General features: G+C 45.3%; 1 protein-coding gene across 3 annotated transcripts in view; it reads right to left on the bottom strand.

The window, feature by feature from the left end:
* LOC118787883 (semaphorin-4B-like) overlaps window positions 1–12,301 on the bottom strand; it is a 75,118-nt gene that overhangs the window by 27,512 nt on the left and 35,305 nt on the right. For all 3 annotated transcript variants that reach the window (XM_036543621.1, XM_036543620.1, XM_036543622.1), the window contains exon 2: window positions 6,050–6,470. In XM_036543621.1, coding sequence (XP_036399514.1) covers window positions 6,050–6,173 — 124 coding nt within the window. In that variant the 5' untranslated portion in view covers window positions 6,174–6,470. The remainder of the gene's footprint in view (window positions 1–6,049; window positions 6,471–12,301) is intronic.

The following is a 12,301-nucleotide window of genomic DNA, read 5'->3' as shown; positions in this document are numbered from 1 at the left end:
GAGAATAAGGCAGAGAGACAGATAGTAAATCAGAGGGAGGGGGCACGGCAGAATCATCTGGAAAGCATTAAGACATCAGCAGAGGAGTGGACACAGCAGGAGATTCATTAGGTGAGGTTATGGGGCTGGTGCTTGTTTAGAAAATGACTTTGGGTTCATATTAGTGGAGTGCAACTGGAGACAAGTGACAGTGTGCTGGGTCTGGAACACCCCGTTCAGAACAGTGCGGCCAAGGACAGATGCACTCAGGACAAACATGATGTCCATGACAGGGATGGTGAATACATTTGCTGCAAAAGCAGAAGGAGGACTTCAGAGGTAGAGAGACACTGATGAGAGCGGAGAAGCCGAAATACTGTCATGCCAAGTATAAATTTTGCAAGTCTTGCCTGTTGTGAAACAGTGGGACCTGACACACTTACCAAGTACAAACCACACTTCCCTGAAAATTTGATAAAATCTGTCCAGAAATCACAACGTCAGTAAATGCATCACCATGACAAGGATTCCCCACCTTTTCCCCTGGATTTAGATTTGAGTTTTGTCCCACGCTGTACCCCATAGTGCTGCTACCAAACTGATTGCTGTCATTTTTCACTGGCTGTCGTAAGGTCTGCTGACATGTTTTCTGACACGCTTGGAATGACTTTAGGGTTCGCTGGGACAGTAACCGTAGCTCGTTAGACCTGTCACATCACACGGCCCACTTGGGAACAAGCGTAGCGTGAGCACACAAAACTTGGTGCACACTCAAAGTAATCATGAAGTCAAATCTGAGACCAATCCGTGCCAAAACTGTGTACTGTGCTAAAGGCATAAGTTAAAGGTTCATATAAAAAAAGAAAAAGAATCGACTGGTCTAGAATTTACAAGGCAAGGAAGTCAGCACTGAGCTCCACAGTAGTTACTGTAACATTTACAAGGAGAGAGAATCTAATTAAATTCCAAAATTAAACAGAAGATTTCCAGGAGTTATACAGCCAGTTGTTTGCAAACAACTTTAAATCACAGCTATAATTAAACTCTCACAAATAAGGTCAGAATACTACATTGGCATGCGGGTCTGGTTGTTGGTGTTGCAACACTCATTGCCTGAAAATTCCTGACACAAAGAACTCTGGCAACAGTTACCAAGGGACGTCTGACCCAGTGGATCAGCTCACAGCACCAGCAGAGTGTAGCCGTTATTTCGATCACTTATGGCATCATAATGACAGTTTGAACACCATGGCGTCTGCCACAGTCACACTGACATTTTCCAGGCCTTACAGTAGCGGGCACCGCCAAAGACTCTTACTCCGCTCAATTCAAGGCTCCCCCAGACGGCAAGACCGCTGGAACGCAGGACGCAACATCTTGAAAATGAAAATTTAAGAGCGATGAAGGTATTTTCGTTAGACCTGTCAAGTGTGATTTACAACCCGCCCTTGCCGCTCCCCCCCCTTCCTCCTCCGAGGCATTTAAAAAGTGGGTCTCACAGACACAGTAGTAAAGTCGAGATCAATGCAATCCTTTCATCACGCAATGAAAATAAACTGCCACTACTGTGCTACCGCAACGCCTGTAGCTCTATTAGTACTACAGCTGCAAACCATGCACACCCACGCGCTTCGTAAATGCCAGCACCGCGGGGCACGTGCCATATTTCTGTTGCAGGCAATGGAACTGCACAAGAGCTCCAGTTGCGAAGGTCCAATTAAAACAAGGTCTGAGCAACATTTACACACTGTGGCATATGCAATCGCACCCCACGTGCCGCAGAGTCACCCCTAAACGCGAGGTTAGAAAAACAGCCATTCGACGTCCAGACATGTACCACAGAGAGTAAAGACTGAGCTATTTGTCTTTTCTCTACGCGGTACATGTCTTAGCATTGTGTCTCCCAGTAGAAATTCTTTCAATGCACATTGTAAGCCGTGGAACTTTCATTGTGGCGTCTAAGCACCGAACTTTCAGTACATCTCGTAAAATGAGATGACTGATATACTATAAATGGGATTTTGCCTTTTTTAAAGTGTATGCTGAATTTCACAGGGTTAAACAGCCTGCTTGTCTGTGCATGGGGACTTGTTAGCTAATGGAGCATGTCTAAAATCTCACAACTACTGAGTCCCCTCATCCACTTCCATCATGTGGTCAATGGACGGCACACACAAACGAAGCCCATCAAAATGATACTTTATAATACACTTTACAGTTCATGGTTGCTCATTCATTATTATCACATCTAATGTCTAATAACTAATATCATTGTGACATACTTTTTTCCTGAAAGGTTAGACAACCTACCTTCTGTGATACATGACAAGGGCAGTGCTACCACTGACATTTTCACTTTTAAGCAAGCAAAGGAGTCTTTATGATCTTAATGCTTTTTCGGTGCTTTGTCTGCAAGTCCACTCTACCCTGGTCTTGGAGGGCCACAGTATCTGCAGGGCTACTCTATGCTGGTCCTGAAGGGCCACGGTATCTGTAGGACTACTCTATGCTGGTCCTGAAGGGCCACAGTGTCTGCAGGGCCACCCAAGGCAGCTTCTGCAGGGCCACAGTGTCTTCAGATTTTCATTCCTGCTGGGGGCATAGCCTCCTAATTCCACTAATCACCGCTTATTAAACGATGTTAATATACTTCCCCAAACCAATTCTGAACTGTAAGTGATGTAAAATGAGCCGGGAAACCTGCTGGATTCCCACCCCCCAACCCCTCAGGGGCAGAGCTGAGTAAATCTGAATTTTACCGTCGCTGCATGTTCTGTGTCTATATGAAGAATATGTGGTTCAGTAAGCATACAGTACAACACTGTTTGAGCCCAGACAGCTCACGGGCGTCTGTGTAAATGTTCTACATGATGGTCTGCATTAGATCCAGGAACAAGGGGGAGGGAGAGTGGGGGGGGCAGCCGAAATCTCCCCATGCCAGATCCTGCAATCCCCGGAGCTTTCTCTGAGAGGCGCGTAATGAGAACCAGACAAACGTTCACACCGTAACGCCCCGCAAATCTCCATTCATTATTCATGGAAGATTAGTCCCTTCATTACAGGCAGGGGCAGGGAGGCCTCTCCAGGAAAGAGGCAACAGGCACTGATACTGGGAGCAAAGTGGCCCCATGCACAAGAATCTCATCCGCAAACAGAAGGACATCCAGACAGATCTTAACCCAGGGCAGAGCAGAGGACCGGAAGCTTTCTGCTCGCTGTCCAAGAGGACCTCATGGCAGCCTTGAAGTAACTAAATAAGGAGATTCAACCCAAGGTCTTCACCATCGAAGGTTCTTCTCTAAGCTCCTCCCACAGCTGTGCCATCACGTGTCCGGAGATAGACTGTAGACATGCTAAACCCGGCTCTGAAACTATTACAACACAGTTAAGCGTTGGCTTTCTCTTTTTCTGACTGTGTTTATGCTCTCTGTTTTAACATCCTAATATTCTGCTACCTCAAAAGTTGGGGTGTTTTCCATGAGTATAATTTGATTATCTAAAAAGGATTATCTAAGAAGGAGTCAAGAAATTTTACAAATTTTCCTAACAGTATCTAAAATCGTTCTTGTTTTTTTTTGACATAATGCATGTATGAAAATGAAAAAAAAAAGAAACAGTGCTCAAACATATCATGATCCATCCTCTCAAAATCATGATACAGATCCAGAAAACATTGTAGTATCTTGATGTAGTATATTGTACTACATTGCACTTGATCTTGATGAAGAATAGTAGTATATTGTAGTACATTGTAATAAATTGATCACAATGAATTGTCTCGTTCCTACACCTCTTGTGAAACCCACATGCTTTAACAGCTGCGTGAAAGGTCTTTTTCCGTAGGTTCATCAGGGAGAGCTGAGTAAACTCCAGAATAATAGTAAAGCATATTGCTGAGATGAGCTCAGAGAGAAGCTGGAAATTCCTCCTGGTAATATGTAAACATATTGAGAGACGTGCACTAATAGGCACTGTCCTGCTTGGTTTCCCAGTGTTTGCAGGCTGAAGAAGATCAGCCCTGCGTCGGCCCCAGCGATGGAAAAATACATAAAAAATCTCCCAAAGAGTCTAGAGAGATTTCTCAATGGAAGATTTACAGCAAGCGTCTTTGTCAACCATTCCATCACGGTCGTGTTGTGCGCTTATTGTGTAGGTTGGCAGGTGGGGGAGATTACCTGTTGTAAGCGCCCTTGAGGGGGTGGGCGGCGTGTTCAGACAGGCCAGCCTTCTATACGAGGCTTCACTGACCCGGTGCGATCCAAGCGGGAGAGCTCAGAAAAGCCCTCGCATGACTGGCGATATTTTTCACAACAAAATCCGCCCGAATCACTGCAGCCTCAGCGTGAAGATCGCGCCAGTCAATGTGCTAAGCTCTCCAGGACGGTGTGCCAGCAGCGAAGCGCAACTGCCAGGACCACGTACATCATATTGGAAAAAGGCTAATATTTTCATCAGGCTGAATTAATTATCCTGGAAGAGTAATCAATTCATCCATTACTTGCAGAGACTCTCCCTCGCACCTGTCTCATTTAGTGCACTCTTTGTCATTTTTCAGTCAATTAGCAGAGCTTTTACACAGTCCTCACTTGCCGCTTTTTAAATTAATAAAAAAAAAAAAAAACTTTGCTCGTAATATCACAGCTTTCCAAGCGTTCAGTACCTAATTCAAGCCAATAATGTTGCATTTTTAATAACGTTGTATAATGAAGTCGAGCAAAGGTGGGAAAAAAAGAACACTTTCCCCTCTAAATGGCCTTGCATGTCGCTTGCCACAGAATGGCGTTCATTTATCTAAAAGACAAATTGCTGCACTCATAGAACTTTGTAAACACGGCGCTGGCCATTAAGAGACAAGCTGGAATGCTTTTGTACAATGAAAAACAATGTTGCAATGATGGCTTGCCATTGTTTTAACGACTCACAGAACAATGCGCCTAATACCTTGGGAATTAACTCTGACCTGCTGAAACCTGAGGTATCCACACAAATGAGACTCTCACTTTTTGGAAAGGCAGATTTAAGGGGAGCAGAGCAGCCGATACACCTGTATACAGTTTAACAGAGAATGCCTAGAGAATGGGTGGTTTGACAAGTAATGAGAACACTGTCACATCCCACCTATCGTCCTGTATGGGAGGAATGTATGGCGCAAAGGAAATACTTCTACACTGTCACAGAGGTGGACCACCGTGCCTCAGACTTTCCTTTGGAGAACTCTGAATTTATATCAAATACATTAACAGAAACTGTGTGTTTTAACTTTCATGACTGAACGTCCGCAAGAGAGCAAAATGGCTCCCAGCGTTTAACTGTGGATGTCTGGGGTTTCAACGGCCGGCTTACAGTTAAATAAATGTCGCGTTCCGCCACCGTGCCGCTGCAAAAACAATCCTTTCCAGCCGAGGCCTGGACGTGGAGGGGAACTGCCCAGGCTATCGTTTTTCTGTTTATCAACATCCCAGCAAGCTTTGCAGCACTTAACAAACACAAAGGCGGCACGAGCCAGGGGCGGCGTCTGCGTTTTCGCCGTGGGGCAGACCAGCCAGGTCAACCTCCCCTGCTTTTATTTATAGATGAGAAAACAGCCGTGGGGCCGAGCTCCTGTTACCCACGTCTCTGGAAATGGATGGTGTACACATTAGGGTCAGCAAGGGGTTGGGGGGGGGCATGCGGGAAAAGAAAACACAGTAACTCCTGTCTGTCCATCTCAGAGCTCGAGGAAGGCGTGTTGTGTATCTGAGTGGTTTTGAGGTTAAGGAGCTGGGCTCGTGTCTTCAAAGCATGCAGGTGGAACACCGCTGTTGTCCCCTTCAGCAAGTTGCAGCCCCAAAGCTGACTAGCCCCAGTAAATACCCATTTGTGTAAATGTCTTTTTTGAAAGAATGTAAGCTGTGCAGGTCTGCTTGGGTAAGTGTGCACGCTAACCCAATGTATCATTTTAATAGGGATAACGCATCTCAGGACATCCCATATCAAAACAAGGATGAAAAAACCTGAGTGCTCAGAGACACCCTGAGGCACCTGGAGACTCTTTCCAAAAACCTGATTTAAATGCTTTCGTCCTACTTACCATAAGAGAAGCTCAAGCGCGGCGTGACGTCGTCCTCTGCAGTGGCTGCTGGGACGAATCTGGCAAATACGAGTGCGGCAAGCAGAAGTGAGAGAGACAGCGAATCCATGCTCATTGTCCACATGGCTCCTTGGGCCTGGCAACCAGCTCGCAGTGTTTGTCTTTCAGGATTTTTTGGATTTCATGAAGGGCTCCTTTTTCTTCCCCGTGTTTGTTTTTCTTCTTATCTTGCTGCGAGCAGAGCCGCGGGTCTGTAGTCCCTACATGCGAGGCTGGTGTGCACTCCTGAAAAGAGAAACCTCTGTGCCTCCCGCCGTTGCGCTCGTTGCTGGACTTTTCGGATCAATGTGGACCTCCTGGGAAATCAAGTCTCCTCCGATCTCCCTCCATAGACACACCTCCTCAGGGCTTTCTGTGCAATCTGCGGAGAAGAGACAAGAGGCACAGTCACACACTCCAGAGCTGCAGAGCGACTGAGATCAGAGGGTCCCATCTTTTACCATAAGACTTTCCCCTGTCAAAACAGCGCATCGTACAGGAACCAGCCACCACAGAGGTCGCCGCGAAAGGTCACATCCACACTACTTACGCTGGATGCCCTGCATGTGGTTTTGACATGTTTATTTGAACTATTAATACATTCCTTCTGCTGCCAGTCCGGAGTGAGCAAACAGTCACTCCAGACCCTCAAGCATCATCCATCTGTTTTGAAACAGACTGAAAGTGCTCTTTACCTGGGCAGCTCTGCATGCAGTGCTGACCTCTTGCTGAGACCCTCTTATAGGACTCTGCCACAGGATACAATGAAATCTTAGCATGTAATATACTCTTTGCTCTTAAAAAATATAAACTACAGATTGCGCTTCACAGTATGTAACAATATATACTTTAATCATTCCCATTTTAAAATAATGAACTGGAAGAAGTCTGAACGTACAAAAACAAATGAATCAAACTGAATCCCCCTCCACCCAAACAGTGACAGTGATCAAACACATAAACAGACAGATGAAGAAATCAGATCAGACAACAGCTCTGCTCACTGGTATACAGGGTATATGAAAGGTCAAAGGTCAGTTCAGAATGAAAGTGGCAGATCATCACATGCACGGCACCTGAATGTATATCTGCGCTGTGGACCTCATGAGCAGCTGTGCTTTCTGTCGGCGTAGGAGAGAAAAGGCTTTGGACGTTTTCCTGGAAACGTTCACTCCTGCGGTTTCTCCCCCCAAAAACAATATAAAGGTGCGGCCCTCTTTGTTTAGGGTTCATGTTACAGGAACGCCTTAAAACATGTGGCCTCCACGACGTATGACGAACATCTATCCCACAAACACCCTGTCTGCTTTGTTCCCATTCAACACACAGCCATGTGTGGCCCATGTATACACTACAGTTATTCGAGAACAAACACCACCGACAGAAGGTATCATTTACATTGTGATTCATTCATTTGACAATGTAGCATCAAAGTCTGTTATACGAATCTTCAAAATGAATAAAACCATTCTGGTTTACGTTTAAACTTTGGAAAAGGACCAGACCAAATTACTCTGTTATACTTGGCCAAAACAGAGCCCTGCAATTTGTCACCAATCACTGATTCTACAGTGTCATACTCAGACAGTGCTACTGATTCGATAACAGAAGGTCACTTTCAATGCAACAGAAATGCCCGGATCAGTTTTGTCCAATGCCTAAAGTAATGGTTCCCTCCTTTTGTGAATCAAAGCACTTGCAATATCCCTGTGCATGTTTTCCATTAAATTCTGATGGGCTGAACATTAGAGGCAGCTGAAATTATGACATAAAGGAGGGTTCGACTTGTGGCGACATGCGCTGAACAGAGACGAATGCCCTCTCCGCAATCCTCTGTAATTAATCTCACAGAGGGAAGCAAGGGACGCTTGCACACAAACCATTTGGGAGTTTTACTGCGTCAAAACGCCATCCCTCATAAAAAAGGTCCGAATATACATATATGCTGAGCAGGCAGTCCCATCTGCACATGCGTTCAAATTTGGTGCATCCTTAAGACTTCAAACAGATACTCCCCATCTGTTCCCACTCTCCTCTCCCCAAAAACATACAGTATCGAATCGTCATACTGGTCGTCTTCCAAGCACCATAAACAAGTCAAGCGGGCTGAACAGCTAATCCGAGTAAGCTCTCTGAAGAACGTTTCAAAAAGCAACCAAAGTCGGCCGTAATCACACTTGTGTTAAAGCTCCCTATCTATTTCAGGTGCTGCCAATGCGGTGATACCGCTTCACAGAGATGTGCCGCCAAATCGGGGCCTGTGCGGTGTTTACACATCAGCCATCTGACTCCCATCTGTGGCCTTGATTGGGGGGGAGGGGGAGGAGGCGTTTGAATTGGCCCGCATTTCCATCAACAAGTGGTGTGCCAGTGCTCCAAGACCCTTAAGAACATATAAACTCTGTGCATCGGTCTTATTTTTCATTAATCCATCAAGAGAAAGACGACTCAGTGGATAGTCCTTAAGCCTGGGTCTCCAGTGAGGCACGTTAAAGCATATTTCCTGGCACAGACGTACTCGACAATGTGCGCCTGCAGAGAGGCGCTAGGATCTGAAGATATTACAGCCCACCGAAAAATAGGTGCACGTTGAGCAAAAAGTGCCAGACGAAAAAAAGCTAAGGAGAAAGTCACCTCACTTGTGTATAAATAAACATTATTATGCAGAAACGGGTTTGCTAACCCATGCCATGCTTGTAAAATGCCTTTATTCTGAATGCGTATCCAATGAAACCAGGATCCTAACCCAAAATTATTTTGGCTGACTAAGCCCTTCATCAGGGCATCGCTCTGCCACTTCTGGAATGCATTATGAGCCAATCAGCGAACTGACAGTTAATAGTGTTAACCTTTCATTAGCAAGAGGGCCTTGAGGTCTCAATAAGTAAGCCCCATTTCCTTGTAATATCTTTTTTCACACGCTGTTGAGGCTACATTCCCCTCGGTGTGACTCTGAATCTATAAAAACCGAGCAGGAGGATCAGTAGGCGCTGAATGAGCCGTGTAGTCGTGCAACACTGTCTGCAGCAGACGTGAGTGGTTTCCATTGCTGTTACCTCTGAGGTCAGCCGGTTAAACGCACGGATCGGGTTCCCGTTGAGGTCTGCAGATCAGCGCCAAAAGCCACTGGATGCTATTTTGGCTTTCCGTCCGGCTATCAAACCCTGGCCGCTGTGTCGCTCCAGTCAACACTCTGCAACAGACAGCCTTCTCGATTATTTCGGCCATTCGGAGGAATGATAAACAAGGCTGGTTTTGTAAGACAGCTCAGGGTTATCCTCAGAAAAGAGAAGAGACGTGGCTACTCAATGGGCTTCCCTGAGCGGCACTGCCTTGTCTCCTGAACCAAATAAAGCTCGGCTGCCATAAATCATTTATGAAATCCGCAGTTTTCAGCTTTGTGCCTCCGCACTCGAATCACACAGGTCACGCGATTTTAGAGCACTTCTGTGGGTTGATCTGCGGGGCGGCTGAATGGATTCTGAACGCAGGAGGGTAGAAATCGGCAAGCAACAATACCAAAATCGCATCAGGCCAAGTGATCACATGAAAGGGAAAAATTCTTGTGGTTACCATTCAGGAAGGTGTTGATGGACACCATTGTACAGTGGAATGAAAGTATATTTCCTTAAACCCTGAAAAAAATCTCCCATTAGTCTGGATCTAAAGTTGTCACATTCCCACTGCTTAAGTCATCAGGAATGCACACAACACATATTGTGCACAGACATCTCCCCAAGTATTTGCATACTGCAGAAAACCTCAGGCACGTATTACAAATAAATACTGGAGTAAACACATGTACCTCTATGTTTATGAGAGCTGGGCTATGTGGTTAAACACCCATGTGCTTTTCATTAATACAGTACATTTACAAGATGCAATAAAAACCTAATGCAATTCCAGATATTCAGGGGTAAAGCAGGACCCGCCCTGGAGATCTTCCATCCTGTCGGTTGTTTTGCACTTTTTACTGGTCTCTGCGTTGAAACATCTTATCTTGCACTAGGCGCTTACCGGTATGGTACGGCTTAGCCATTAGATCTGTCTTTAGCAAGCACAAAGGTACCCCAACTCTAATAACATATCAACCAAATGCAACATAATATTTTGTTTATGAAGAGTGTGTATGTGTGTGTGTTGGTGGTGGGGGGGGTTCACTTGGGTTACACATCTCCATTGACTTATTCCATGGAATGTTGGTGCCTGCACTCCTTCAATCCCACAATCCCCCATTCTTAGGGTGACAGAATGCTATTAAATCCATAAAACCACCTCATCTGGCCATTGGAGAATTTTTCCTGCTAGCACTTATCCTGTCCTTGGGCTGAGACATCACATCTGGTAGCATTACTGTGAATCCTCCAAGATGAGGGCAAAAGACAAACTCTCCTCATCCCTGTCTTCAGAGATCGGAGATGCATTGTGTGACAAGCAAAATGACAGACCCTCTCTGTGAGACAGCCCGGCTTGCGCAGTGGAGTGTTTAAATTGCAGCAAGGTCACTGCTCGTCTCCGTGTGCGCCCGCTCCGGCATCACTCAGCTCACTACAGCTCCGCCCCCCTGCCCCACCCCATCCCCTTTACCTACACCACACATCAGAAAACTCAGAGACACAGCTTACTGTCAGCTCAGAACACTCTGGCATATTTCCATGTCCAAGAGGTGCCAGCTGGTAACAGGGGGTTCAGATGCTACCCACATCCAAGAAAGATCATCATGGATGTTCTCTGTGGATGTGCCTCTTCATGAATATTAAACACAAGTTAAGCAAAATGGAACTCTTTCTGTGTCAACAATTACAGAGACCGACTTATTAAAGATAAGAACAATGAGCTGAATACTTGTTCAATAAACAGAATATCTATGCATGCACATGCTCACCTCTGTCTTGACCCTACAGAAACCTTCCTCCCATCTCCATAAACAGAAGCATCCCCCCATTTCTGGGACCAGACCTTTTACTATCTCTGATCCAACTCTACTATAGGCAGCATCACCCTGTGTTCCAACACCAACAGGCTGCAACGCACAGCGAGACAGGAGCTTCCACACCATCTCTCTGTGTGGCGCACACACACACGCGCGCGCGCCGTTCACCTCCTGGCCTGAACGCATTTTGTCTCTCTCAAATCTCTCCTCTTGCCTTAGATGGTGTCTCAACTTGCGTCAGAGGCCCGGCTTCTCGTTCCCAGAGAGCTGCCTTATGCAACAACGTGTTTACTTAATTTTTTATAAAGAGCCACTTCTCAGAGAGACAACATGACCGTGGGACAGGAGATCTTGTACTTTAGAGACATTACTTACCACTGAACTCTTCCTCAGAGTTCATTCCAATTGTGTATTCTACTAAAAAAAAGTAAAATCTGAATGAAATGTCAATGCTAAAGATATTGTAGCCTGTGTGGCAGTGAGAGGAAGATTACAGCTTTCTTTAAAAAAAGGGAATGATTTTATTCTGAGTGTGAAAGGAGGGGAAGAGAGCAGAATCAGCTCCTTTTTTTGAGCGAAAGGGAGACAAGGCTTTTTGCTCTCATAGACACCTTGAGGATTGAGAACGCTGCTTAAAAGGGGGCTTATCCACTCTATTCTTGATTGTTTTATAACAGCCTTGGGATTCACAGAGAGGATTTCATTTTAAATCCTTCTGAAGAGTTGTGTCACACTAAAACCTTCAAAAGCAGTCTACAAAAGGAAATATCTTGACCCGACAAAAAGAAAATGAATTTGTTTCAGGTATTTCTCTAAATATTATGTCTCAGGTGTTTATGTATTTTTTAGATGAGGACATGCGCACTGATGTGCTGAATAATATATGACAAACATGCATCAGTGGACCCCAAAACAAATAACCAAAGCTCTGACAATCTCCTCTGTACATTCCAGAACACTGACTGGCTCACAAACCATGGCAATCCAATGAGAGAAAAGAGCCCTGACTGCAGGCACAAAGGATCACAGAGCATCACGAGTGTCAGACGCCTGTGTAAGAGTGTAAGAGTGTAAGAGTGTAAGAGTGGTCTCCTCTAAGAACTTCAGAAATACAGTCCTGAGGAAAACACACACATCCAACAGGACTCTTATTTTTTTGGTCTTGGACTAAAAAGTGAATTCAGGTGGCTCACTACTCAGGTAAAGAACCCTCTTCCCTCGGGTTCATTCCGAATTACCTACCCTAATTCATTTAAAATCAGATCTAAGATCAAGGTCAG

This window comes from Megalops cyprinoides, chromosome 13, assembly GCF_013368585.1.
Source record: "Megalops cyprinoides isolate fMegCyp1 chromosome 13, fMegCyp1.pri, whole genome shotgun sequence".
Classification (NCBI taxonomy): domain Eukaryota; kingdom Metazoa; phylum Chordata; class Actinopteri; order Elopiformes; family Megalopidae; genus Megalops; species Megalops cyprinoides.
Note: the sequence above shows the minus strand (reverse complement) of the source record. Positions and strands in the feature narration are given on the sequence as shown.